The following is a 26,115-nucleotide window of genomic DNA, read 5'->3' on the forward strand; positions in this document are numbered from 1 at the left end:
AGGGCTTTGCGAATAAATAAGAATGGGGGAGACTTTCGTCATGGTTCTGAAGCTCTCTTGGAGAGCATAAAAAACCCGATTTTACCTGTTGATGCATCAACACGTTCATTCAACTCGCCTTTGATGTTAAATGCCAACCACGAAGCCCTAAAAAGCATTCCCAAGACAGGTGGAATTTTTTAGCTGAGGTATTTCCAGTTCAAATTCAATCTACAAAAACACGGAAGATAACTAGAGTATTTTCCGATTAACCAGCAATTCTTGTAATCAGGGATTTCTCTATCTCTCGACTCGTTGATCCACCCAGAGATTAGTGGTGTCACGTTTTAACCAGTGACATTGAGAGTGTCTTCTGAACTTGATTTTTTCCCCTCGTTTTGCTAAATTTACAATCAATAAAAACATAAATGACTTCTCAAGTGGTTTAGCAATTCAAGTGCCAGCGTGAGCTCGTTCTTCATTCTTTTGGAAAGCAGAATTCTTAAGCAGGTTTTCTCTCCAATTCAAGTCACATCTTCAAAGAAATGTACTCTGTGACATGGGAATAATTGTTCTTTTTTCTACACAGTCCATCCAATTTAACGCAATGCCAGTTTGATGAGATGAGAAGTATGACCGTCGATTTGTCTTTTAAATGAACTTCTCGCGAGAAATGTAAATGTTACAAAAAGTCAAATTTACAAGCAAAACATCTAAAGTTTTATGCGATCCTCGCTAGTGAGGATCACATAAAATTTTATCACCACCCTCAATGTTATGGTCTGTTGAGCGAAAAACCACTTTTATTTATATAGCTTGTTCCTATTCTCTTCCCGAACCGGCATTGATTATGATCTTTTGCACTACATAGAAATTTTTACTGATGAATTCGATGAATTAGTCAAGGTTGTGAACCGTAAATACCATGATTTTCTTTTCCTGGAAGTATTTAGACAAAACAATATAAGCGCTGTTGAGTATGATATTCTCAGACCCTAATTGAATACATAAACGAAATATTGTAGCAAAAAAGCGCCGGTGAAGAGCTTATTTTATGTCTAGCAGATAAATGTAGTTGTGAAGCAGTGTAAGTCGATGCACTAGTGTTGATAGCTGAGACGAGACGACTAGAAATCCTTGAATAAGTTCGCTATATAAAGAATCAGTCTAATCACCAGCCAAGACCATTGTTAACGCCGCCGTCAACCGGTGAACACGGCTTTTTTGCGTGTACGCACAAACAAGAGGGAAATTTTCAGTGATTGTGATCGCAAATTTCCCGCCTCTAATTAACTCATTCATTTTCTGCCAAGTGTGTTGGGAAGATTAGCGAGAAAAGTGTATACAAAAATGATCAGATTTATCTTCCTAATCAGCGTATTGCTCTTCGTGAAGTCATCGCTTGCGGCTAAATTTCGTAAGTGACTCAGTTCGATCATCGTGTGTGCCAAAATAAATATCCAGGAAATTACACTTTTCACATATTGGTGATTTTTGACAACAACATTCTTCGCATAGTCATTGTGTAATTTTAGGAAAAAACGGTCAGAATTCACCAAATGTATTATCGCTATTAAATGCTAACAGTGAGAACAAATAATGATTGAATAAATTCAAGTTTCACACTAGACGGCAAAACACTTCAAAAGTGACAGAAATACCTTTTAGTTTTCCTGTAAAATTCCACTTTTATCATAAATTATCGTGAACTTGAAACCTTCGTATGAAAAATTGCCGCTTCCTCTCAAAAAAATGTGCGTCAATTCATGTGTGTGATTTTCCAAGAAGAAATTACGCGAAAAAAATATGCTAATACAAAATGGATTGGAATCTTAATGATTCATGTTTAATTAATAACACAATTGCGATTTTATAATAACAATAGATTTAATGCTTACAATTAATGTTTAATCCATTTATGTTAATTGTCTCTCTTCAGCTGATGACATTCCCAAATGCAAGCCAGCCGATTTACAATGCTTGCCGGAAGTCATCACAAAGGTGATTCGGATGGTTCCCAATGGACATCGAGGACTTCACCTCATTCCCATTGATCCACTGCACGTTGATGAGATTAAAATCACTCAGGAGCGAGAGAGTCCTGTCAACATCAATCTCATGCTCAGCAATACGGACATCACGGGATTGAAGAATCTCGTAGTGACGAAAGTGAAGTGAGTATTTAAGCAATAAGTCACTGATGTTGTATAACAAAAATGCACTCTTTTCTCACAAAAAAAACAGGGGCTTTGATAAAGATCCCACGAATGTCGTTTTCGAGGCTGAGGCGACTCTGGATCGCGTTATGCTGCTGGGTCAGTACAAGATTGACGGGCGTGTGCTGATTCTGCCCATTACGGGCAATGGCAAGAGCAATCTGACACTGGACAACCTCACGTTCAAGATCAAGTTCAAGACGTCGCAAACGTACAAAAACTCCAAAGTGTACATTCAGACGAAAGACTTCCTCTTCAATTTCGGCACCACCCGCCTTCACATCAACTTCGAGAATCTCTTCAATGGCGACCAAGCGCTCAGTGACAACATGAACAGGTTCCTCAATGAGAACTGGAAGGATATTCTGGATGAGTTGAAACCGGCCATAAACGATGCATTCTCGCAAATCTTCAATCACATCATTAACACGATATTCTCAAAGATCTCCTACAGTGATATCTACCTGGACTAGACGAGTTCAACAAGCTAAACATCGTCATCTGTGAACAAGTGTAATTGATACTTTTCATACAATCTCAGCTTTCTCAATTAAGACGATTCAATCTCTCAGGCAAAATGATATTCAATCACGTACGATGTTAAAATTTACTCAAGAATGCAAAATTATTCGCATTTGCACTTGCTGCAATTGAGATCTGCCACGTGGATAAACTAGAAAAAAAACTTTGTATCATATTCCGAAGTGACATGTACATAGGAAAGTTTATTTAAGCGTTAGGAGAGGCATTATTTAAAAAAAATTCTTTTCAAGTCTTCTACAATTATTAACAACAAGATGTAATGATATAATTTATTCATCGAGATTCAAAAGAACACTTGCAAGTTATATAAGATAATTGTTGTACTTTTATATCATAATACGAAAATTACACATCAATAAACTTTATATGAAAGGAAAACAACTCCCAATTCTGTCTCCCCTTTACTCACTATACAATGTTGGCAAATTGCAAGTTGATCGCAGTGTGAAAATATGTTGATGAATTCAATAAGACAGAATATCAACTTTCCAATAATGGTTATTCTGTATTCCTTTCCTCATTTCCCATGATATAATGCTCTGTAAATCTCTTCCAATGAATCAATCATTGCAAACAAAACGCTGATAAATTCAATCGCGATGTGAAAAATAAAAAGCAGTTCTCAAGGATTCTTCTCACATCCATATTCTGCTTACTTTTTCACGCAATTTCGCATCACTTTCACTCTCCATTCAGAACTTATTAGCAGTGATCTTGATGTGCAGGGTTGAACTGCCTTTTTTCTCACTAGACGAGAATAAACTGGGAAAACTTGTCTACAATCCGGCGATTTTTTTTTCATATAAAATATTGCTTAAGATATCATTCTGAAAATTGTCACATTGCCAAGAGTAATGTACAGATATCCACTGATCAACCTTCGCACAAGAATTCATATAAAACAAGGAAATTATATCAGTTTGATTTCACAACACATCACAAAGTGATCGAATACACATTAAAAGTGAATTTGTTCAGTTGTTTTGTGCAAAGTTCTAAATAATCGCCATGTTTTCTCGAGGAATTATAATAATCATTTTCATATTGAGTTGCAGTGGAGCGAAATTTCGTGAGTTTCAAGATAATTCTCCTTTGCATAAATAAGACATAAAACTGTCGTGAATATGAATAAAATCTTTGCAGCTTCGACAATATCACGATGTCAATATGAAGACTCAAATTGTATGACTCAAGTGGCCCAGAAAGTCATTTCAGAACACTACAATGGATTGCCATCCCTAAATCTGGTTCCTCTGGATCCTGTTACCATAAAAACCATAAGTATTGAGAATTCTGGGAACAGAGCTGTCAACATAAGACTGGTTTTCAACAATGTTACCCTTCATGGCTTGAAAAATATCGCAATTCAGAGAATAACGTAATAAGACTATATTTTGCATAATTTTTCCGATCACTGTAATATTAATCTTGTTGGCAGTTTTCTCACGCTTTTTCTACGTATTTTTCTCTGTATATTTCCAGCGGTTTCTCGAAACAGTATGAAGGATCGAAGAATGAAATTGAATTTGTGGCGCCAATAATTCAATTGGTTGGACAATATCAAATCAGTGGGAAAGTCTTAATTTTACCCATTCAAGGAAATGGCCAAAGCAACTTCACCTTAGGTTAGACTTGGATATCTAAAGCATTTTGCATTACTATTAAGACTAATTTATTCACAGAAAACGTTAAAATCCGTGTAAAATTCACCGGTAAGAAGGTCACGAAGAACCAAAATGACTACTTCCAGACCAACGACATCAAAATCTCAATGACAACCTCCAAACTCTGGATTCATTTTGATAATCTCTACAATGGCGATAAACTCTTAGGGGACACTACAAATACCTTCCTGAATGAGAACTGGATGGATATTTTTAACGAATTGAAGCCAGACATATCCAAAGCTTATGCAGCAGCCATTCAAACAATCATCAACAATGTCTTCGCCAAATTGCCATACAGAGAATACTTTGTCGAATAACTTCACTAACTTTACTCACGAATGAATTATTCATTTGAATTTTTATTTCATTGTGAAAAGATGTTATCTTATTACTATTATCATTAAAGTGGCTCTGCGTTTAACAACAATATTTTGACAAAGTAAACAGATTTTATAAGTGATTTCTGGAAATTAATCTCAATCGGAAAGATATTTGCATTACAAAACGAAACTGTATCTTCTCGAAGTCAATTACCTTACTCAATCTTATACTGTGTCAATCAATTGATAGATGATAACAGTAATAATACAATATAATCGTTGATTTTATGTGCATATATGAAAGGTTTCCCAGATATGTTGAGTTGAAAATATATTTAATACACTGCACACAATTTATTATTTGTTTATATGCAAAGGTTCTCAGGAAGTTCCTATTACAAAACAAAGAGCTCTGATATGTAATCAATTCACAGACCGTATAAAAATGCATTTGACTTACAATTTCAAGACAGTTTGCATTAATCCTTGGTTGAGTGCACAAGAAACAGTGTTGGAAGAAACTAGTGAAAATGCAGTGTTCAAAATTTGTTTTAGTGCTTTTAACTGAATTCTTCAGCATTATATCAGTAGTACCGGCACAGGATTTTATCAGCTGTAAGACACAACGTCGTAGCGCTTGTGAGAAAGTAACTGCAATTTATCGTACAATTTTCCAGCTTTTGGCGTTGTGAAATGTCCATATGGAAACTCCGATTGTCTTGTGACAATGTATGATTCGCTCATTCAAAAGTTGGCAGATGGCAACAAGGATTTGGATATACCACCACTAGATCCCGTTGAAATCAAGGATTTTGTTATAAAGACTCAAGAAATAGGACCATTCAAGATTAACTGCACTTTTGACAATTCCACTTTTCATGGATTCCGAAATACGACAACCAAAAAGTTCACGTAAGAGAAAATGGTAATTTAGCCACTGATTCGATTGTAATTTTTATAAAATAATTACAGTGGCTTCCTGAAGGATTTTGACGGCAAGGAGAATGAAATTATGCTCTTCACACCCAAATATGTCATGAACGGAATCTACGATGCACGAGGAACTCTCTTCGGCTTGCCTCTTCAAATATCAGGCAACAGCACAGTAATCTTATGTAAGTGTGAAAAGTTTTTCTGTATTTCTCTAAATCAATAGCTTTTAACATTTCTCACGCATTAATTTCCATTTCAGTAAATGTGCACACACGGTTGAGATTCATAAGCAGAAAGTTGGAGAAGAATGGAAAGATTTATGCCCGGGTTTGTTCTTAATTGCCTTCTGTATGATTAATAGTCTAATTTTTATCATTTCTTCTTTTTTACAGATAGATAATATGAAAATTAAAGCTGAGTTTGATCGGATGAGACTTGAATTTCCCGAATCTCGCGAGGATAATAGAATTGTCGAAGAAATTGCTTATGAATATGTCAATTCAAACTGGAAGCAGGTGTATTCGATTTTAAAAAGCTCAATTTATAAGACTTTTACTAAAATATGGCAAGACATATTCAATCAGATCACTACAAAGATTCCTTACGAAGAGTTCTTCATAGACGAATAGAGTAAGAATAGAATTGAAGTAAAGGGTCAGGAGGATCAGGGGGTGGAGAACAATTATTAATAAAACACCTCAGTGTGTATAATTAAAAATAATTCATAATTTTATTGCAAAGTTGCTATTAGTTATGATATAATAGCAGACTAGACATGCGTCATATATGTATTTTCATCACTGCACAATGCAAATCGTTTTCCGACACTACTTTTATGACGATTTATGCCTTTCAGACGATCTAATCCCACCCACACAGGTGTTAATTCTTTTATATATACATAGAAATTTATTATATAAATTCTCACTATATAATTGAACGGATCTATTGAGAAAGATTCGCATTCCTAAGTTTGCTCGCAAAGTGAAAAGATCAAACAAAATGAAAGCTTTTCTCTCACTCGTACTCGTTGTAGGTCTACTAAAAGTTAAGTTAATAGGTGGATTTAAGTGTAAGTTTAGTGAAAGTTTTATACGATTTACATGAATAAAAATATTGCATTCGATTCTATAAATTACAGCATTTCAGTTGATAAAATGTGACTATGGTGACATGGCGTGCGCTGTAGAGCTGCAACAGTCCATCATAAATCAATTCTGGATGGGAAATGAAGAGTTAGAGTTACCAGTTTTGGATCCTTTGACCATCAAAAATGCCACTCTTGTTCAACAAGGCAAAGGAACCATCAGTTTCACGTTGCAATTCAAAGACTTTCAATTTCTGGGATATCGCGATACAAAGATCACTGACGTGAGGTAAGATTTTTCCATTACGTTTTCAATGTGAAAACAATGTTATGCGCTATTGTATGTATTGAATGGCATTCCAGTGGTTTCCCGGAGGATTTTGATGGAACAAAGGCGGAATTGATGATTAAAGCACCAAGATTCACTCTAATAGGGCCTTATAGGATCAAAGGAAAGCTGTTGCTGCTTGATATTCAAGGATCGGGAACGTCAAATGTGACATTGGGTATGGAATTTCAGAATTATTTCTGTTTCAAGTAAGATAATGGAGTTGTTTTCAGACAACATTGCTGGATCGATGAAGTTAAAATTGAAGAAAGTCATCAAGGATGGCGAGGAATATGCGGAGGTTGAGAAACTCAAGCTCAATGTCAGTACTACTCGAATGTACATGAACTTTGACGATCTCTTCAGTGGAAACAAGCAAATGAATGAGTATGGACATCAATTTATCAACGAAAATTGGCAATTGGTTTATGAGGACATCAAACCATCGGCCATGAAGACATTTGGGCAAATTTGGATGGATATCTTCAATCATATTCTAAGCCGCATACCTTATAGAACATTCTTCAATGTGTAATCAATGTGATGTCAAAATAAAGTGATGAGAAAAAGCTTCTGTCTAGTATTATAAAGCTCGTCTCTGTAAATTTTCACACATAACTGGAAACTTTACAGTAAAGCTTGCATACATGCACAAATTTGCAATGCAAATTCACTGAATGCTTCACATTTTCTTCCAGTATCGCACACGATTGATCACAAGTGAGAGACAGAGAGAGGAAATTAGACGTAAGAGATTGTAATCAGATTAAATCCTTGAGAGAAACTCGTATAAAACCGCGCAACTTCACACAAATCCAAGTTATTCAATCAAACATTGTCATTATAAACCGTTCTATCCTTAAGTTGAGAAAATGAAGAAAGCTTTTCTTCTTTCACTATCCTTTGTCTTGATATCAGCCAAATTTCGTAAGTGTACTAATGATTTTGACGGACTGACAAAAATATTTTAATGTGAATTTTGTTAAAAATTCCAGCAAGCAATGTGAAAAAGTGCCAGTTTGGAGATTCTCAATGCTTGATTGAGTCATCTCAGGACGTTCTTAGGTCTTCCGGAAATGGAAATCCAGGATTGAATCTCATCCCACTCGATCCTCTTCACGTGGACAAGGTGGACATTAGACAGAATGCGGATGGACCGGTTAATATCAACCTGTTCTTCCGGGATATTGTTCTCAATGGTCTCAGTCAATTGAAAGTCTACAAAATGGAGTGAGTAAATCACGAATATCAGCATGAAATTAATTCTAATTCAATCAATTTACATCGCAAAAGGGGTTTCGAGAGAAATCCAGGAAAGATCGAGATGAGAGCTCGTCTAGACAAGCTCGTCTTGACAGCGAATTACAAGGCGAAAGGACGTATTTTGCTACTTCCTATTAACGGACAGGGAAAATGCAATCTCACATTCGATAACTGGGATGCCGGATGGAAATTTACAGTGAAAAAGATTACAAAGAATAATAAGGAATACGTACAAGTCGACAATTCGCGGCTTTTCTTTAACACAACCAGGTAATTAAACTTAATGGATTGCCTTTTTCAAACAGATTATTACGATAACTATCTATTTGCTGTCTCTCGTCAGGCTTCACATGTACTTTGAGAATCTATTTAACGGTGACAAAGCACTGAGTGAGAACATGAATCAATTCCTCAATCAAAATTGGAACGTTCTCTTGACTGAACTGAAGCCAGCACTCACGGATGCAATCTCACAAATACTGCAGAACGTCATTAGCGGTCCTCTCTCCAAGATTCCCTACAATGAACTCTTCGACGAGGAGAAAATAGCGAATGAATAAATTATGCAGTTCAATTTAAGTCAAAGATCAATTGCTAATAAACAAATTATTAGAAATTTAGCATGTCATTTGCATAGATCACAATTATTTTGTAAAAACTATGTCGACCACTAATTGTTGCATCAAGTCTGAAACTATTTATCTCACGCTAAATTGTTTTCGAGATAATGACAGCTAGACAGGGCAGAGAGTATATAAATGGACCTGATCTTTAAAATTTTCCAGTATTTTCTCGAGACTTTGGCAGTAATCATCATCCCAGAGAAATGGAAAGATTTGTGATAGTTTTATCAGCGTTAATTGTACTTTTCCACAAGGCATATGCTGAATTTCGTAAGACATCATCAGCGACAGTTATCAAATCAGTTCTGAACTACATATCATGAATATTTCACAGCTCCGGGCATTCAAAAATGTCGATATGGTGATTCCAAATGTCTTCGCGAGACTGCATCGCATATTATTAAAAATTTTCCTGGTGGAATTAAAGAAATGAACATACAATCCATCGATCCATTGTTTTATGACAAAATCGACGTGAAAAAGACAACGAAGGGAGTTCTAAATATTCAACTAAACCTCATTGATATTGACGTGTACGGATTTTCTAATGCTAACATACTCGAAATTGAGTAAGTTGATAAACTAAAGTGCGTTCGAACGTGGATAAACGAAATATTTTCCACAAATTCTAGAGGTTTCACGGAAAACCCAACGAATCTCTACATTCACTACACATTGGATAAAGTTAAAGTAATTGGAGATTACAAGATGCGTGCCCAAATTCTCCTCTTTCCGATGGAAGGCGAAGGAAAGTGTAACTATACAATGCTCGATTGGGATTTCAAATGGAATGCCACAGTGAAATTGATTGAAAAAGACAATCAGAAGTACATGAAGCTGCTGAATCACAAAACACAATTTACAACATCCAGGTAAGAGATTTATTAGAGCCACTCGTAATCGCATCTAACGATAAATACAACGCTTCTCTTCAAGGATGTACTTCCATTTTGACAATCTCTTTAACGGGGATCAGGCTTTGGGTCAGAGTGCCAATGATTTCTTTAACCAAAATTGGCAGCTATTCTATGACGAAATGAAGCCCATAATGTTCAAGTTGAGTGGAAAGTTCTTCAGCAGCCTCGTAATTGAGCCGTTCTCCAAGACACCCTACAAAGATTTCTTCTTGGAAAACTGAAAATCAACCACAAAACAAAGTGATAAAAAGAGAATAAACTGGTTTAGTGTGATAAATGTCTCCAATTCCGTCATGAAGTAATTTCTTGAGGTCATTAGAAATTCTAACAACAATATTCATCAGAGTAGTTCTTTGCTTAGCATATTATTATTTGTATATGTGTATATGGAATTGTTATTATAAGAGAGAAAGACAAGAAAAGTTGTCTATCAAGTATTTTTCCAAACATTCAGCAGACTTATTTATCAAAAAACCCAATAATTTCCTTCACAAGTCGTATTGATTTCCACAAAATAATTACTATTAGCAAGAAATCAGTTAAATAGCATCCATATTATTTAGAATTCATACTAATTTATGCATCGTGAAAACATTTTCGCATCTCGCAACCGATCAGACTGTATAAAAGCAATCATTCTCCACCACTCAAGAGTATTTTATCGCGTACATTCCACCAGACACGACAGGCGAAAAGATGGAAAAGTGGAAAATTTTTCTCTTTATCAACCTCTGTTCTCTGAGTTACGCCCAACAACCTTTTACGCCTTGCACATACGGTGATGGTGATTGTGTAGTGAAACTCTTTAATGTGATTCTCAGTCTTTTTGGTGATGATTTTCTCGATTTTCGCCCAATGGATCCACTTCTCGTGGATAATGCCACACTCTCGACAAAGTACACACCGACAGTGCATTTCAAACTGCTGTTGCTCAATGTAAAACTCCACGGATTGCGGAAGATGAAGGCAGTCAGAGCTACGTAGGAACATTTGGAATTGTTGTTCATGTGACAAAATATATTCAAACCATATTTCTTCTCTTCACACCCAGTGGAATACAGGAAGACTTTAGCGGGAAAGAGAACGAAATCGTGCTCACGGCGCCTCAACTCACCCTGCACGGCCCCTATAAAATGAAAGGCAAATTTCATCTCATTCCACTGACAAGCTCAGGAATTGGCAATATCACAATAAGTAAGTGTTCTTGTGCAGTACAAGAAGTGAAGATTGAGTGAGGGATTTTCTTTTGCAGATAATGTGGAATTAACAGTGAAATACACTTTGGAGAAATACACACAGAATGGAGAAATTTACATCAAGGTAAGATAAGTGAATCAATATTTTCAAGATCTTCCCGCAGGGTCTATCAAATCAAATAACTACTCGTGAGAGATTTATAATGCAATTCCATTGGTAAACAATTTCTTCTATTCTGGAAATACTTATGAGTAATAACAATAATCATAGTTGTTTAATTGCAATAGTGGCAATAATAAGATCGTCGATTACTGATATTTTACGTACAATTTATTCAAATAAATTCATCGCTTTTGCGTCAAAAGTGGAGCATTTTATAATACTTATGGCATTATTTTCCATACATTTTCAGGCCATAAACACAATGGTGGACATTAAACCGGAGAGCATGTGGACAAAGTTAGACAATATCTTCAATGAGAACAAGGAAATTGACGATGCCGTTCACGAGTATGTCAATGAAAACTGGCGAGACGTCTTCAAAGACATGAAACCATCGATCACAAAGGTATTTTCCAAGATCACAGAGGATGTGTTCAACAAAGTGTCCACCAAAGTTCCGCTGAAGTTCTTCCTCGTGCAGTGAAAATGCCGCTCAGCTCGAGAAACACTTTGGTTTATCTTTATTTTTAATTTATACTTCTGAGATTTTACTCTCAGTTAAACATTTAAACAGAAGCTACAATTAAAAGTATTAAAACACTAACTACAAAACCTATAATTAATATTGCTTTAATGCATCTTGTGCATTTTCATAAGCATCTAGACGCCAATGAAGAGATTTCGTTCCTGCACTTGACCCACATTCTCACTGTGGCGCATCATGAGCCAGACAAAGGTGTAAAATACACGAATCCAGTAAATTAGTGCATCAATGGAATCATTAAGCTCATGCATGTCTTCTACAAGAGTATAAGAGTGCGTGTAAAGAGGAGAAAAATGCTTGGCTTCTAATCAATGGCTTCACTTACCAAATCGGAAGGGCTTTTTGGTGAATTTCCCCGCTTCGACGATGCTCTCATAGAGCTCGTGGCTCAAGTAGAAGAAGCCGTCCTTGAAAGTGTCCGTCAGATTGAGCGTAGATGTGATTGTTGAGATCTGGATCAATAACAAGGCATTAGAAGTCTTCAGGTTCATGGAGAGGTTAAAGATTTACCCAGTATTCCTCCTTGATGGCCAAATTGATCAAGTAATCAAAGTACTCGTTCAATCCATTAAAAGGTCCAGCATCTGTATGGATAACAGCGAATTTCATGGGTTGGAGAGCGTTTAAGCTCTTCGAGAGATTGACAAAGTTTAGAAGACTATCCTCCAGAACCTTCAGCTTCTGCGGCAAATTCTTCTCTTTGGGCTGAGCGCGTGATTTGGGGAAAACGTTGATGGCGCCGAAATTCAACTTCTTCTCCGGATTGGAAGGCTCCATTTGAGAGAACTTCTGGCCATGGCACTTGCTGTGGCTGGTAAGGCGCACCTCGTCGAAATAAGATGGTCTATCTGGCGCAAGAGTCGTCTTGGAGAACAGAAGTCCATCGGAGAAGACAGAATCCGCACTCATTTTCCGAGAATAAGACACCTGAGGCTCAGGAGCGGAGCCCCTCCGTCCGAGAATGGGACGAACCTTACCCTGGGAATTCCTGACAACACAAGTTACGCAATAGAATCCATTTTCTCGGAAAATCATGGTGGAAATTTGAGAAAACTTACGCGTATACTTGCTGGAAATTCGCTTCGTCATATTCCACCAGATTCAACAGATCCTGCCTCACTGTGTGCATGTTGTGCTCGAGAATGATGTCAGGAATTGTGCGATCCTCCATTTCAATGAAAATGGCCGTACAAACTCTGGAAAAATGCACAGGAATCGAGGAGAAAAATGTGCTCGCGAAGGTGTCAGTTTAAAGAGGGAAAATAAGACATTTAATTTTTAAATGTCCAATTCTCGGAAACCGGACCGAAATTCGGCGAATTCTTCGGCTGCTTCGGAAAGCACGGCCATATTGAAATTCTTATGAAATTTTACTAACAGTTTTTCCACAATCTTATTTTCACATAAAAATAATTATATATAACGACAGAAATGATGCTAGAAATCACATCTTTAGCTTCTTCCAAAAATTGGGGAAATTGCATTCTGAGAAAACCAGTGTTGTGTGAAAAAATGAGAATAAAATGACAAGAACTTACCTTCAGAATATTATGTTAATTTCTTGGAATATTCTTCAAAACGCACTTAAATTATACTGTACAATTCTATTTAACACACATATACAATATTTTCACACAAAATCAAAGCACAAATCTTGTTAAGAACAATAAAAACTCAAAGTGAAAATTTCTTCGTCTCCAATTTTCAAAGATGGAAAAACGACTGAAGCGAAATTGCCGCTTGTGGCGCGGCGATCGTTTCGGAGAGAAACTTGTCAACGGTCAAGTGAGCACATGTGAATGTTTACAAAAATTGATAGCAAGTTTTGGGATTGTTGTGTTAAATTATTCCTCGATTTCCTTGCGTATAGATTGTGTAAGCTGTGGAAATGAAGAGTTTTTCACCAGGGAAAAAGGTGTCGTTCAAGAAGGAGAAAGAAAGTCCATCGAAGAAGCGACAGAAAAGCGGTTCTCTGAGTGTGAAAGAGGAGCAGGATTCCATCGAAAAGACTCCCCGAAAGGGGCAAATCAGCAGTTCCAGTTCTGAGAGTGATTCTGCCAAGGACTCAGATGAGGAGGATATCAAGAAGCCCATTATTCGGGAAGCTATTCGCCAGCAAGAAGTCGTGGCTTCCGAGAAAGTGAAGGAATTCATGCAGAAACAATCTAATTTATCTCTGACTGCGCCGACAAATGATGATCCTGACGTGAAGGTGTTTTCCGAGGAGGAGGTCTTCATTCTGCAGTGTCACAAATCGATAAATCCCGAGACGTTGCTTAGTCGCAAGATCGCCTTGACAGGCTGCACGAAAATCGAGGATAATGGACTAGAATTTACCATTGACAAGTTCCCGGAATCAACTTCCAAGACAGTAACTCTAGTTTCGTGTCACGACGCGGGAAGGCTGAAAGCTGAGACTTATCCCGTTGTCGGAAAGATCACTCTTACTGAGAGCACCGAGAAGCCGGAGATTTGCTACACTTTCACTCAGGACAATGCTCCTGAGGAGTTTCCGCGCAGTTTGAAAGTGCGCCATCCTCTATTGGGTGCAAATTTCGAAGAGAAATTCGCAGAAATTGCGAATGTGGTGATCAAGGAAGAGTCTCCGGAAGTGGAATTGACCCGAAAGAGTTTGAAGAGGAGGAGGAATCGTGAGGAAGACACCGCATCGCCGAAAAAGTCGCCTTTGAAGAAGAAAATGAAGCGAGAGCGCGAGGAGATTTCATCGGATCTGCAATGGATTCAGAACGTCTGAGATATTCTTCTAACACTTTTATCTATATATTTTCAAAGTTTTATCTCCAAAATTAAACACTATTACATTTAAAACGTTTATAACTGCGTTCTGTGTTAAAATTTCCATATACAAAAATCAACTGTTTTTTTTCTCTCTGTGACAATCCACCATCGTCGGCGCCTTGGGCAACAACGATCCACTATTCTATAGCTTGTTCTATGCACTCTTGTAATGAACTGAAGAAGTTTACAAATATCACATGTGATGAAGATTTCTTAAAGCTCCTGTTATGATTGAAAATTGCATGTCGTGTGATGTCCCATAGAAAGCCTGTGTGTTTGTGAGGCAGAAACATTCAGTGGTTCTTCATGTCGAAGATCTCGCGCAGAAGAGGCTCCACTTGGGACGGATTCACGTCCAAATACACGCTGATGATCACCTCATTCAGCTTCCGCAGCTCATTCACTTTCTGAATGAGCTTCAGGAACGTCGATCGCGCCTCGCAGCCCGGATAAACGCTCTCCAGGTACCTTCGCAGAAGATAGTAGTAGGAGTTCTGCGAATGGAAAGAGTGTTAAGGATGTAATGAAGAGAGAAGTTATTGGCTGTTGAATCACCTGTTCCAGCTTTATCACGTCAGAATGGACAATTCTAGGTCGATCTGGCGAAAAGAGTGTTATGGCACACATAATCAGGATGATATTTTCATCTGTTCTCCACTTGGGATCAAAGGTCAGGATGAATCTCTCGTGCTCCTCATATACATTCCCTTTGGCCAATTTCAGCACGTCCGCCTTCAGCCTCGACATTTCTTCCAGATTGTGAGGAATCTGCCGAAGAAAATCCACACATTTTAGGCCAAAGTCAAGAATGTGTTTCTTAGAAAAAACATTACCTTCCACGACGCTCTGTCGCTGTCGTACTGCATCACCGACCTGAGGATCATCATTTCCGTGCAGCCACCTTTGAGCAATGCCACCTGATCCTCCTGGCACATATTCTTGAAGGCGCTGATCTTCTTTGACATCTTTATCAGTCGCCTGATTGCCACGGCAGTCAAGTTCACGAGCTTGAGCAGCTGCGGATCTTGCTGGTTGTGATTGGTCTGCAAAGGCACAAGCACACCATCATAAAAAAGAAACGTCAGCTCAAGTGCGGCTCTCGGGGTTGAGCGCGCGGAGCGGAATGGGAAATTGATTAGAAGACTAAGAAGTTGAATCACAGCAAAGAGACACACAAACATCCACAATGGGTGTGATTGAGGTCCATTATTTCATCTGCGCAGTGCCTCAATTATTTGCTCAATGGCAGATTTACGAGCTTTCCCATTTGGGATTATGTCAAGAGAGAGGATGACTTATGTAAAAATTACGCTGTGGTATTTTTTCTGTGTGTGACTCCAAAATAAAATATTTATCAAGAGTCAGGGATGGAGAACTCTTCTCAACACATTCGTGCCTGAATTAATACGAGACAGCGATAGCCGTGTTCCTTATCACTTAAGAAAAAGAGCCAACAACGAATTTCACGTTTGTAATCAACTGATCACCCTGAATTGATTTTGATGGTCTCCTCTCTGGCTCCGGAATAAATTCGCCCACTTGGCTACAATTCTTCACCCACAGGCAAACAATATATTGTTGAATTTTAACCTTTGCCCACCAAATGCTGTGAACAAAACCTTTCTCAACACCCAGTTTTCAATAAGGGTTCCTTATTATTATTCACGGGCCTTCAAAGTGGGTGGTTTGAAGCCATATTAAAATCAATACATTTGTCTTTTCTTCCCACTTTTCCCATGAATTAATATTTAAACACTCACTGACCCACAGCGAAGTTCAAAAGTGCCATTGACATTATCACAACTCTTGTTAGAAATTTTTTAGCTCGACTATGTCGAACGTGTTTAATCGCGGAGCACTGCAGAAAACACTGATAAGGCATTTTGAATAGAATGAAGCAGAAGTGTTTTGTGAAGAATACCAGCTATATGCATTCCCTCAATTATGCTAATGCAGATAAAATGGGCAAATTCAATTGCCAATCTGATTTAAACCAAATTATGCTTAGTTCTTGATCATTTAACTCATAATTAACGTCTTAACATAATGATGAGTAAGAAAATTTATGATGATAATCAAATGACGCGTTTAATTGATCAATAAACAATTTACAGAGAATTCAGTCAAAGTAACTCAAACTCACCCTCATTCTGTAGTCATCGGAGATGAGACTGGAGAGATCCTCATCCACTGGAGCGTAGAGCGCTTTGTTGGCCACGATCAGCTCATTGAGCTTCGCCCTCTCGGCATCATTCAGCTCCCGACTGTTGGTCCCTGACTGTCCCATGGACGAACATCCCTCGTACTCCAGTTTGATTGCCTCGCAAAGGACGGACTCGATTGAGTTGGGCAGAATGGGCATCTTCTCCACATCCTCCAGGATCATCCGTGCCTCATCCTCCTTTGGCTCCAGTTCTGCCTCCTCCGATGGCGCTCCGTCGCACGTGGAAGAAGCCATCACGCCCGGTGACTGTCCTATTGAGGACTTTGGACTCTCGCTGGGCTGTATGCTGTGCAGTATTGTCTTGAGCTGACTCTCCAGCTCCGGAGACTTGTCGCCCGATGTTGAGTCCACCTTCGACTGGTGCATCATGTTGTTGATCAGCTTTAGAGCCTCAGCGGGCGCATTGATGAACTTCTGCATGATCTGGAGGCCGTCTTCAGGTTGTCGCATGAGTTGCTGCAGGAATTGCAACACATCATTCGGCGAGCTGACCACTTTGGCGATTATCTCGAGGGCGTCCGTGGGCGAGGACATGAACTTCGTGAAGACGGTCAGGGCGTCGAAGGGAGAGTTCATGATCTTGCTAATGACTTTCAGGGCATCTCCTGGCTGTCCCACGAAGTGACTGATAAGGACGATGGCGTCCTTGGGAGAGTTCAGAATCTTCGCCATCACGTCAATTGCGTCCTCCTGTGTTTTCATCAGGCGATTGATCACCCTGGACACGTCTGAGGACTCCACAATACTGTTGACGATCTCCGAGGGTGAGGACTCAATCGTGGGCAGGTTTTTGGACGCCAGAGTTGGCGTCGTCGGTGAGTTCAGTGATCCAGTGGTCTCCGGAGAGGAGAACTGTCCCTCCTGGCGCTGGTATGACGCCTCGGATGAGGAGGAGTTGCCCTCGCAGCCCCCAAATCCCTCCGGACGCTGCATCCAAACGTCAGAGTCCATGGGCTCGCGCTTCACCTTCACGGGCGGCTCTCCCATGGCCAGTTTCTTTCTCGCACGATTCTGCTCGATCTTCTTGCGCTTCTGGATCTTGTCCTCCTCCGACATTATGTACTCCTTCTTCATGCCTATGGCGAAGCACTTCTCCAGGCGACATTTCTGGCAGAAGCGTCTCGTGACCACCGTGATCTCGCACTGGTCACTGAACGGACAGGTGAGCGGCTTCGTGGCCAGGGCGTTGCGTCGGAAGAAGGCCTTGCAGCTCTCGCAGGTGATGGCGTTGAAGTTGTAGCCCAGCGCCTTGTCACCACACACACTGCACAGCTTCCCAGCCCCGGAATCGCCCTGCGGGCTCGCGGAACCCTTCATTCTGTCGCGGCCTTGAACTGCGAACCCAGTCCCTCAGCTCCGCGGCGCCTCCATGTCTGACGTCAGAGGCATTGATTACTAAGCACTGCTGCTATTCTCACTGTCCGGACGCGCACTCAGTCTCTTTTGGGGCCCCAATTGAACACCTGTGCCAGCACAGAAATGCGATAAGCTCGCCCGCTATCTGCACCTGGGTGGAGTGTGGATGTTCACAAGTGTGATGGTAGTCATTTAGATCCCAAATTCCCTGATAGGCACTGATAAAGTGCTTTTCTCACTCGAAACTCTTTCCTGCACAACACACCAAAACACTGAGAGAAACTGAGGCGCTGTCACTGACTGTCACGCGCTGCCATAATTTCCCCGCCGAGTTGCTCAGTTTGCCATAAGATAAGGCGGATGAAAAGTATCTTGAAAATTAAAAAAGATTCGAATGGAACCAAAAGAGAAGAAGTGTGGATTCAAATCTACACAAAGATGCTTTGGAAATCAGGTGAAATATTCTGGAGTCCAACGTTTATTCTCGGTTTAATTATTATTCACAGTTGATATATCATATCTGTATTGCAGAGATAGACGATGAAAATTAATTAGCAATGAAAATGTCTTGTCATGAGTAATAATTCTTAATTGAGAATATTTGTTGAATATTTTTAAACGAACTTTTAATTTCATTTCCCATACATTCATTCTATTAATCACGCTCCCAGGGAATATTTCAGTCAAGATTTCAGTTTCTTTTTAAATTGCATGAAAATGTACCTCTTAAATGCTTCGCATTCGCCTCTCTTAACACTCTTACTTGCCTCTTAAATGGTACTTCTTATAATCAGAATTTACAATGATATGCAATTCGCAGCTGAACAAAGAGGTGACTCATCCCTAGAGAAAGTCCCTTAAAGAACCTTCCAGACTAATCGAGAACATTTTCACCAGATTTCATCATTTTTATGGTGTGATATTCAATGGAATTTTCTCGATGCCATGCTGGTTGTATAAATACAGTCGATTTCCACTTGGAGTTCATCAGTACGATTTGAGCGAGCTAGAAATGCGAGCAAGAATTTGTGTTCCCGAAGAAATTGTGAGAAATTGTGAACCAGTGAAAATGGCATTTGCACAACTTGTCAGTGATATCAGCAGTGAACTGCATCGCGCGGAGCCCGAGATCCGGCAGTTTCTGGCTGAGCTCTCTTGGCAAGATCAGCCTGGACAATCTGGCCATCATGGGCATCACCACAGGCGTGGACACGGCTGCCGGAGGCGGTGCAGTCGCAGAGATTTCTGCCAGGAGAAGTCCTGCCCAGCAAAGGGGAATCCCACTGACTACACAGCGAGCCTGGATGTGAAGAATTACGCCAGCGACGAGATCAACGTGAAGACAGTGGATAACTTTGTTGTTGTGGAGGGCAAGCAGGAGGAGAAGGAGGATGAATTTGGCAGCATTTCGAGGAGTTTCGTGCGACGCTACCGCATTCCCGAGGAGTTCAACATCGAGGAAGCCTCATCGGCTCTCTCAGATGATGGAATCCTGAGTATAAGAGTTCCTCTCTTGGCGACACAATCAAAAGAGCGAGTCATTCCGATCCAGAAGACAGGGAAAACTCATCAGCAGCCCGAGGAGGCTCCCAAAGAGGCAGAAGCGGAGAAACTGATGCCCGAGAAGAAGGATGACTCGTCAGATTTTGAGATGGTGAAAGACAACATGGATTAATCAGTAGTGACAATATATTGGAATTAATCAATCAAGTGGTTATACTTTGTATGAGAAATTTGCACATTTGGAAAATAAACTATGACAAAGCATTCGACAGAGTTGTTTGCATGAATCAGCACTTCAGCATCTTATTAATTATTGAGTGAGCTTTCCGGTGACCTTCCGCCTCATTTCCATAGCCACTGGAGCACATGTCCGGATAATTAATTGGCCACTGAGGCCACTTTTGGGGTTCATTCGCAAATCAGACCAGATCCCATTCTCCCCGGAGACTCTGCAGACAGATTGAGTGGCTGAACGTCTGGGAAATGTTCTCGTCATTATTACCTGTTGACTGGAACTGACGTCGCTTCACCTGTTCAGACCGGAAGGTTATTGACCATCTTCAATGGGAAAATCGTATTGATTTGCAGGCATTAAAGCATTGGAAAAAAAACTACGAGTGAAGGAAGATTTCTTCTGCTCTCTGAAGACAGATGAGAAATGCTACACGCTATAAAAATTCAGTAAAAGTGATCGTAAATCTTACTTTAAGAGAGGAATTAAGAAATTTGCATTACAGCGTTGTTCAATGGTCATGTTAAACTTATCTTCAAATAGATTTCTGTGCTCACTCAAGAATTTTCCCTACTAAAGCTTGTACTAAAGTCAAATCTTGTCGTGAATCATTCGAAGAGCCAATTAATGCCACTATCTTCCATATAACATTAGTCAGCCAATAAAAGTGTCTCTCCAAAACGGTTCATTTGATTGATTGAGAGGCTATCTAAGTAGTATTGTGCGCTGTATTTCACATTCCGCGGGGAATATCTCCCAAAATTATCCACCTCAACGGCGTACAAATAATTTGTGATAGTTTATGAGGCAATTTCCATGAGAATTAATTGCTTAACACGTTCTGTTTGTCATCATTAGCAGTGGTGCACATTTTAAATCTCGTTCCATGTTGGAGCACACTTGTTCGCGATGCTCATTTCGGGGAATTGTTCAATTCCAGAGAGACACACACATACATTAACACACGCTGATAATTTATGGGAAATTTGCGCAAATTATGATTTTGATTTTAGACATGCTGCGAAACGGTGAAAAATGATTTGGCATCAGGCAATAAAATACTCTCTGCGAAGAATCTCAGATTCAGACAAATTTATTGCCACCCACCTCGTGATGGAAATACCATCACGAGAGTGAGCATTCGAATTGGTGACTCTGGGATGTAAATACAAGAGAGTTAAACACCGGAAATTCCCAGCAGACTCGCTCCCCATTCCTTGTACATTAACTTTCCCGGGGGTGGGATGCGAGAACGGAGGAATTCAGAGCATGTCCTCCGACAGAGACAGGTGGAAATCGCATTCTGGAAGCGTAGAGCAAATTTCAAAAAGTTTCACTGTCCCATATAAATTTCAGTGCTGCTGCAGGAGGAGTGACAAAAAGGACATGGAGAGCGGCAGCGAAAGCATTTAAATTGGTATTCATAGAACGAGCGCGGCGCTGAGGCAGAGACAGACGCTTAATGGAGGTCATTGGGGTACTCTTTATGACCATCACTATTTTGGGGTGTCGCCTAATTGCTTCTGTGTTGCCACCACCGCAGAATTATCACGTGGCATTAATTGGAAAGCTCCATCGATGAGCTTTCCCTCAATTTTCTCAACCCCTTCCTGTCACTCTTAAAGCCACTTGTAAAGTCATGAATTTTCCTGAAAATGAACCTATTGCAAACGTCAATTAATTGGATTCCTTCGAAAGCGATTATATGAAAGAAAGAACTCTATACTGACCCCAAAATGAAGAGAAAGAACTTTAAGACCGCGTGAAAAGTTACGTTCACATTCAGTTCTTTTTATTAAAATTTCTTTCGCTCACTGACAAAATCTTACATTCAATCCCCGTTTTCATGAGCATCAATTTAGTCTACAAAGTAAAGAAAAAAATACATTTTCTTCTTTCCCAAATACAATAGATATTATAGAAAAATCCCTTGGAGTCTTGCGCTAAGTAAGATTATTTCCTCTCTCTTTGCTTCGCATGGCCATAAATATTTAATTTGAAATGGAATTCTCTGAAAATGCCCTGTATTGAAAAACAACCCAGAAGGATTATAAATAATGGAAAAAGAAAGCTATGGCCGACGGCAGGAGGTGAGAAAGCAATTAATTACGTCCTTTCCGGGGAATATTTCTCTCCGGATGTGTTGTTATTCAAATTCCTTGGATTTTTTCCTCCGCTCTCTTGTGTTAAATTAAAAGTGAAAGCGAGCTCCGTGTCATTCCGATAGATCATTGTCACCTTTCCGGACTCACACTGAGTCTTCGGGAAGGAAATCTCATTTTTCAGCTGGCAAGTGTGTTACTAGACTTACTCTCCATTTATTTTAATCCGTGTCAACTTCATGTCAACAATTTAGATACGACAAGACCAATTGAACACACTCCCATTCCAGATGGATTACCTTTAGTGACACTCTGAGAATGACTGCGCACGAAGTGCCCAAGTTTTGGGGCAAATGAATTGTATTGTATTTATAGCATTTCTCTCCATTCCGGATGAGATCCAATTTGTTATTTGAATGAATGCATTGAGTAATAAATTGAAGACTCTTCAATTGGGCGTTTGGCGCCACTGCGAAGCTCCATAGCCCAGGCCAGACAATGGGACGCAGCCAGAGCTTGGCATAATCCCGTGAAAACTTCAAGCTTCCCCTTTCAGCACTGATGAGTGTGTTGTGATGATATTGTGGATTTTCGGGGAATTAGTGTGAGCTATTAAGTTGCCATCGCCGGAGGCAAACTCTGCCGAAATGTCTCACCATCTTAGACTTGAGCAAATTGTAACCCACACCGTTGGATGAATAATAAATCACTAACTGGAGTGAATAGCGAAATGGACAAGTTTTCCACATCTCTCCGGATCGTCATTTCCACTTTAACCCCAAACGAAGGGGTTGAGATTGTAAAATTCAAATTCTACCAAAGTGCTTCCACTTCGAGAAGCTTTGGCATTTTGCTCGTTCCCTCAAACTCTAATCCGTCCCCAGAGTTGAGTTGCACTAGGTATTATGGAGTAGAGGCCAAAAAAAACTTCTCTCTAAGTTATTCTTACGATTACGCTCAAAATTCTTGAGGTTTCATCCTTTATCCTCAATCCCAGCAACTCTGTGTGAAATTCATATGTGGAACACAAAGCTGAGGACAATTGAATGTGCAAATCATAAGAATTCTTCAGTGTTCACGTAAGGAATTCTCACATCTCTCCACATCAAAAATGTATTAGCTTGCGAGCGCCCTTTTGCAGCCGAGACAGACATTTTTCAGTGTGACGACAATTTAGAGAAAATATTTGCCAAGCAGAAGGAAATTGGGTCAACCACAGAGCTCTCCCGCAGTGTCACAATTTATTATTGCAATCTGTAGGGCAAATATTGGATTTTCTTTCATGTTGCCAATTCTGTGGAAGTGAAGGATGATGAATAAACAAACTAACCGTTTTTGACTCTAATTTTCGAACCGGGGTAATTCTCCAGAGTCTTTAACCTCATTTACAAATGTTTGCCTTCCATGTAGTTTCATCTCCATGGCAAAATAAACATGATCTCTGCATCCCTTTTGAGAACACATACATAACAGACACAGTCTTTCAGCATTTCACCGCTCAGAGAGAAATATCGAGTAAATAATTTGCTGTCGCAGCAAATAAACATTACCATTTTACAGCAACAAGTTCTGAGTTGTGGTCATCATGATGCTATGGGAATGTCTTATTTCACTTTACTGTACATGTATGAACGCTTTTCTCACTCCCCACAATTTAATACCTGTTTGCTCCGCGCCATGCATGATGTTGGGAGGTGTTATTTTCTGCACATAATAATTTCCGCATCAGACATGCAGAATTGGGGGTGGATAGAAGTGAAATCTAATACTTGTATATAATCCGGAAATATTAAATTCTACTCAATTTCCGCGCTTCGCAGTGCAAATTTCATAAATCACATTTTCACTGCTCAAAATGCATGCAGTCATATTTCTCGTATGATGGAAGTGTCTCGTTTATAAACGTTTATAGCTCCCCGGGGTGGAATGAAGTTCTCACATCCATCCATTTTTCCAAAGGTCCTCCCGAAGTTGAGCGATAGAGCAAAAGGGAGAGAAGATTGCGGTTCCCCGGGACTTTTACGATGCATTTGAGCATTAACGTTTCTGCATCTTCCCTGCTGGCGAGGATTTTTAAGTGCTTCGACCCTCAATGCAGTGACAAGGGTGTCACGGGGTAAAAAAGGACCCAACTGAGAACAATGTGTGATGGCTTCACAGAGAACAATTTGACGCTTTCCCGAGCGAAGCCATGTGGTTTTATCTTCCTCTCTATAGCGCTCCATTTCATTTAGAGATTGTAAAAGTTTCTGCAGCATCGTCAACATTATGCTATGCACTAAGCAGGAAATTTATTGCATCTTATCTTTCTATTGTGCTCCTGGCTGAAACAATGTAAAAGTTTATCGTGATATTACGGCCAAGAAGTTTTTTGCGAGCAAACTTGGACCATAAGTGCTGAAAAAGTTATTGACAAAAATTAGGAGAAGTTTCGTACAAGGCAGAATTCATCTAAGCAAGGCAAGAACATATAATGTTATACATCTATGTAACAAGGTGGTTAGAAGGTGGTTAGAAGGTGGACTGAATGCACCAGAACTTACCAAAGTGGGCTGACATTTAGTTAAGAGTGTTAAAAATTTTCAAAAATACTGCAATAAATCTCTAGAAAACACGTTAAAAATTGAATTATGCAACATTCTTGCTTTCTGCAACTCCTGAGAATTTATGTATTTAGACCTGAGAATTTACCTCTAAAGAAAAATGCATGGAAAAATGCCTTGTGAAACATTGCTGTGAAACTCCCTCATTGCCTCCCCATTGAACAAATTTCAGCAGGAAGCACTTTCTTACAGACGTCTTGAATGCGTTTGCCAATAAATTGAAAAACTTTCGCCATGTCGTCTTGAGGAAAAGTTGCTTCGCGCTAGTCACTGAGTCACTTTAGGCGGGGTGGAAAAGTTCATTGGGAAATTTGTTGCAAATTACCCGTGTGGTTATTACAATTTTCAGCACATGGCATTTTTTTTCGCGAACCAGCACAATTTGTTTGAATAAAAAATTCATGAGCTTCTCTTTGGACACTAACGGTGTGGAACTGCGAATTATACTGGCCATTTCCTCACATTAACCCATTTAAAGGGGAGTTTTTGGAGTGCATTTGTGATTTTTTATTGTGTAAATTTTCATTTCAGAGTCATTTTATTGTGCTTCCTCGCGGGAGGCAATAAAATTTCGCCTAGTCTTCGTCTCCATGCAGAAGTAGAAAGATGTATTAAAGAAATGTTAATAGATACTTTTACGACGTTTATGTGACGAGAATTGAATTTTTTGGCACCTTTTTCCGAGGGAGTCTTTATTTCCGTGAAATTTGGTATCATCAGCGTGAATTGCGTTTTCTCTTGACACGTTGCAAATAAAATTGATGGAGTAAAAGATTTCATTACTGCATGTCAATTTTCTGCACATGCACTTAAAATTTTGTATGCATGCCTCGTGGCTTGAAAACAAGGGTGAGTAACACAATATGTTCCTTCTCACCGTAGAAAAGCATGAAGAGATTTTGTACAAACGTTTTGCAAAGTGTGAATCCTTTGTCTCAGATATCTTCCGGAAAATTGGATGAAAACGTTCCTGACAAGGCGTTCAGTGGATCGAGGCGGATCGTGGGAATTCAATAGACACGATATACAGTAAAACATAAAGATGGCAAATATGCTCAATCGCTCTCTTTGCAGCCATGCTCTCTAAACTTTTGTTCTCTAACTTTTCCCAGCGCCTTTTTCTTCCCCATTTTCACTGCGGAGTATATATCCTGATGGGGCTGATGGGGAATTTATGATTGCATCCAACCCTAGAGAATGCTCGAACTAAACTTTTTTCCCTCCTCGGAAAACTTCGATACAGCATTTTCATCCAACACGAGAGACCAGGATGGGCGGATTGTGGTGGATTCAGTGGGTGAACGCATCAACAATGTGCGGTGTAAATTCATTGATTGTTTATACTGAGCTGTATAGTATGGCGGATGTGCCCAGTCCAGAGAGGCCGCGTAGCCTCGGGCACCTTGGCGTGTTGCGAGCTCGAGCCCGGTGGTCTCTTCAGCTGAAGAAGCCATTATTTGCCAGTGGCTCAGGGCGGAATTTGTCTGATGTACACATCCGCGGTGGGATCTGGACAA

At 39.7% G+C, this 26,115-nt stretch overlaps 9 protein-coding genes across 9 annotated transcripts; 7 read left to right on the forward strand and 2 right to left on the reverse strand.

The window, feature by feature from the left end:
• Positions 1 to 1,165: 1,165 nt before the first annotated feature.
• LOC132257424 (protein takeout-like) lies at positions 1,166 to 3,138 on the forward strand. Its single transcript, XM_059754312.1, has 3 exons — positions 1,166 to 1,396; positions 1,919 to 2,153; positions 2,224 to 3,138. The coding sequence occupies exons 1-3, from the start codon at positions 1,330 to 1,332 to the stop codon at positions 2,666 to 2,668; spliced, it is 747 nt and encodes a 248-aa protein (XP_059610295.1). The 5' UTR covers positions 1,166 to 1,329; the 3' UTR covers positions 2,669 to 3,138.
• A 533-nt stretch (positions 3,139 to 3,671) lies between these two features.
• On the forward strand, positions 3,672 to 5,078 carry LOC132257315 (protein takeout-like). The gene is made up of 4 exons (XM_059754172.1): positions 3,672 to 3,807; positions 3,882 to 4,116; positions 4,221 to 4,363; positions 4,421 to 5,078. The coding sequence occupies exons 1-4, from the start codon at positions 3,747 to 3,749 to the stop codon at positions 4,720 to 4,722; spliced, it is 741 nt and encodes a 246-aa protein (XP_059610155.1). The 5' UTR covers positions 3,672 to 3,746; the 3' UTR covers positions 4,723 to 5,078.
• Positions 5,079 to 5,369: 291 nt separating this feature from the next.
• On the forward strand, positions 5,370 to 6,793 carry LOC132257316 (protein takeout-like). Its single transcript, XM_059754173.1, has 4 exons — positions 5,370 to 5,637; positions 5,698 to 5,840; positions 5,918 to 5,985; positions 6,051 to 6,793. Exons 1-4 carry the CDS (start codon positions 5,453 to 5,455, stop codon positions 6,285 to 6,287), a joined length of 633 nt encoding a protein of 210 aa, XP_059610156.1. The 5' UTR covers positions 5,370 to 5,452; the 3' UTR covers positions 6,288 to 6,793.
• Positions 6,625 to 7,643, forward strand: LOC132257312 (protein takeout-like). Its single transcript, XM_059754170.1, has 4 exons — positions 6,625 to 6,730; positions 6,800 to 7,034; positions 7,109 to 7,251; positions 7,307 to 7,643. The coding sequence occupies exons 1-4, from the start codon at positions 6,661 to 6,663 to the stop codon at positions 7,606 to 7,608; spliced, it is 750 nt and encodes a 249-aa protein (XP_059610153.1). The 5' UTR covers positions 6,625 to 6,660; the 3' UTR covers positions 7,609 to 7,643.
• Positions 7,644 to 7,886: 243 nt separating this feature from the next.
• Positions 7,887 to 11,835, forward strand: LOC132258408 (uncharacterized). The gene is made up of 11 exons (XM_059755733.1): positions 7,887 to 8,000; positions 8,069 to 8,303; positions 8,367 to 8,606; positions 8,680 to 8,894; positions 9,294 to 9,528; positions 9,592 to 9,831; positions 9,896 to 10,043; positions 10,507 to 10,856; positions 10,928 to 11,070; positions 11,129 to 11,196; positions 11,486 to 11,835. The coding sequence occupies exons 1-11, from the start codon at positions 7,946 to 7,948 to the stop codon at positions 11,717 to 11,719; spliced, it is 2,163 nt and encodes a 720-aa protein (XP_059611716.1). The 5' UTR covers positions 7,887 to 7,945; the 3' UTR covers positions 11,720 to 11,835.
• LOC132257313 (protein takeout-like) lies at positions 8,940 to 10,275 on the forward strand. The gene is made up of 4 exons (XM_059754171.1): positions 8,940 to 9,229; positions 9,294 to 9,528; positions 9,592 to 9,831; positions 9,896 to 10,275. Exons 1-4 carry the CDS (start codon positions 9,163 to 9,165, stop codon positions 10,095 to 10,097), a joined length of 744 nt encoding a protein of 247 aa, XP_059610154.1. The 5' UTR covers positions 8,940 to 9,162; the 3' UTR covers positions 10,098 to 10,275.
• Positions 11,836 to 11,863: 28 nt separating the features above from the next.
• LOC132257311 (uncharacterized) lies at positions 11,864 to 13,249 on the reverse strand. The gene is made up of 4 exons (XM_059754169.1): positions 12,838 to 13,249; positions 12,290 to 12,767; positions 12,105 to 12,231; positions 11,864 to 12,035 (listed from the first exon to the last, which is right to left on the reverse strand). The coding sequence occupies exons 1-4, from the start codon at positions 12,948 to 12,950 to the stop codon at positions 11,896 to 11,898; spliced, it is 858 nt and encodes a 285-aa protein (XP_059610152.1). The 5' UTR covers positions 12,951 to 13,249; the 3' UTR covers positions 11,864 to 11,895.
• Positions 13,250 to 14,871: 1,622 nt separating this feature from the next.
• On the reverse strand, positions 14,872 to 18,530 carry LOC132257722 (nuclear hormone receptor HR96). The gene is made up of 4 exons (XM_059754743.1): positions 16,722 to 18,530; positions 15,412 to 15,621; positions 15,134 to 15,346; positions 14,872 to 15,072 (listed from the first exon to the last, which is right to left on the reverse strand). The coding sequence occupies exons 1-4, from the start codon at positions 18,117 to 18,119 to the stop codon at positions 14,872 to 14,874; spliced, it is 2,022 nt and encodes a 673-aa protein (XP_059610726.1). The 5' UTR covers positions 18,120 to 18,530.
• Positions 18,531 to 19,148: 618 nt separating this feature from the next.
• On the forward strand, positions 19,149 to 19,930 carry LOC132257723 (heat shock protein 22-like). Its single transcript, XM_059754744.1, has one exon. The coding sequence runs from the start codon at positions 19,171 to 19,173 to the stop codon at positions 19,831 to 19,833; it is 663 nt and encodes a 220-aa protein (XP_059610727.1). The 5' UTR covers positions 19,149 to 19,170; the 3' UTR covers positions 19,834 to 19,930.
• The last annotated feature ends 6,185 nt before the right edge of the window (positions 19,931 to 26,115 follow it).

The sequence above is a fragment of the Phlebotomus argentipes genome, unplaced genomic scaffold, assembly GCF_947086385.1.
Source record: "Phlebotomus argentipes unplaced genomic scaffold, Phlebotomus argentipes genome assembly scaffold_4, whole genome shotgun sequence".
NCBI classification, from domain to species: domain Eukaryota; kingdom Metazoa; phylum Arthropoda; class Insecta; order Diptera; family Psychodidae; genus Phlebotomus; species Phlebotomus argentipes.

Coding starts and splice junctions, on each gene's coding strand:
- LOC132257311 (XM_059754169.1), bottom strand. CDS start 12,950: ATGGAGGATCGCACAATTCCTGACATCATTCTCGAGCACAACATGCAC. Junction 12,768..12,837: donor AATTTCCAGCAAGTATACGC/GTAAGTTTTCTC, acceptor TTGTGTTGTCAG/GAATTCCCAGGGTAAGGTTC. Junction 12,036..12,104: donor CAAAAAGCCCTTCCGATTTG/GTAAGTGAAGCC, acceptor ATACTCTTGTAG/AAGACATGCATGAGCTTAAT.
- LOC132257315 (XM_059754172.1), top strand. CDS start 3,747: ATGTTTTCTCGAGGAATTATAATAATCATTTTCATATTGAGTTGCAGT. Junction 3,808..3,881: donor TTGCAGTGGAGCGAAATTTC/GTGAGTTTCAAG, acceptor AAATCTTTGCAG/CTTCGACAATATCACGATGT. Junction 4,117..4,220: donor ATCGCAATTCAGAGAATAAC/GTAATAAGACTA, acceptor GTATATTTCCAG/CGGTTTCTCGAAACAGTATG.
- LOC132257424 (XM_059754312.1), top strand. CDS start 1,330: ATGATCAGATTTATCTTCCTAATCAGCGTATTGCTCTTCGTGAAGTCA. Junction 1,397..1,918: donor ATCGCTTGCGGCTAAATTTC/GTAAGTGACTCA, acceptor GTCTCTCTTCAG/CTGATGACATTCCCAAATGC. Junction 2,154..2,223: donor CTCGTAGTGACGAAAGTGAA/GTGAGTATTTAA, acceptor CAAAAAAAACAG/GGGCTTTGATAAAGATCCCA.
- LOC132257722 (XM_059754743.1), bottom strand. CDS start 18,119: ATGAAGGGTTCCGCGAGCCCGCAGGGCGATTCCGGGGCTGGGAAGCTG. Junction 15,622..16,721: donor CCGATGACTACAGAATGAGG/GTGAGTTTGAGT, acceptor GTGCCTTTGCAG/ACCAATCACAACCAGCAAGA. Junction 15,073..15,133: donor ACGTGATAAAGCTGGAACAG/GTGATTCAACAG, acceptor TTCCATTCGCAG/AACTCCTACTACTATCTTCT.
- LOC132257723 (XM_059754744.1), top strand. CDS start 19,171: ATGCGAGCAAGAATTTGTGTTCCCGAAGAAATTGTGAGAAATTGTGAA.
- LOC132257312 (XM_059754170.1), top strand. CDS start 6,661: ATGAAAGCTTTTCTCTCACTCGTACTCGTTGTAGGTCTACTAAAAGTT. Junction 6,731..6,799: donor GTTAATAGGTGGATTTAAGT/GTAAGTTTAGTG, acceptor TATAAATTACAG/CATTTCAGTTGATAAAATGT. Junction 7,035..7,108: donor ACAAAGATCACTGACGTGAG/GTAAGATTTTTC, acceptor ATGGCATTCCAG/TGGTTTCCCGGAGGATTTTG.
- LOC132258408 (XM_059755733.1), top strand. CDS start 7,946: ATGAAGAAAGCTTTTCTTCTTTCACTATCCTTTGTCTTGATATCAGCC. Junction 8,304..8,366: donor TTGAAAGTCTACAAAATGGA/GTGAGTAAATCA, acceptor ACATCGCAAAAG/GGGTTTCGAGAGAAATCCAG. Junction 9,832..9,895: donor ACACAATTTACAACATCCAG/GTAAGAGATTTA, acceptor CTTCTCTTCAAG/GATGTACTTCCATTTTGACA.
- LOC132257313 (XM_059754171.1), top strand. CDS start 9,163: ATGGAAAGATTTGTGATAGTTTTATCAGCGTTAATTGTACTTTTCCAC. Junction 9,230..9,293: donor CAAGGCATATGCTGAATTTC/GTAAGACATCAT, acceptor AATATTTCACAG/CTCCGGGCATTCAAAAATGT. Junction 9,832..9,895: donor ACACAATTTACAACATCCAG/GTAAGAGATTTA, acceptor CTTCTCTTCAAG/GATGTACTTCCATTTTGACA.
- LOC132257316 (XM_059754173.1), top strand. CDS start 5,453: ATGTATGATTCGCTCATTCAAAAGTTGGCAGATGGCAACAAGGATTTG. Junction 5,841..5,917: donor CAACAGCACAGTAATCTTAT/GTAAGTGTGAAA, acceptor TTTCCATTTCAG/TAAATGTGCACACACGGTTG. Junction 5,986..6,050: donor ATGGAAAGATTTATGCCCGG/GTTTGTTCTTAA, acceptor TCTTTTTTACAG/ATAGATAATATGAAAATTAA.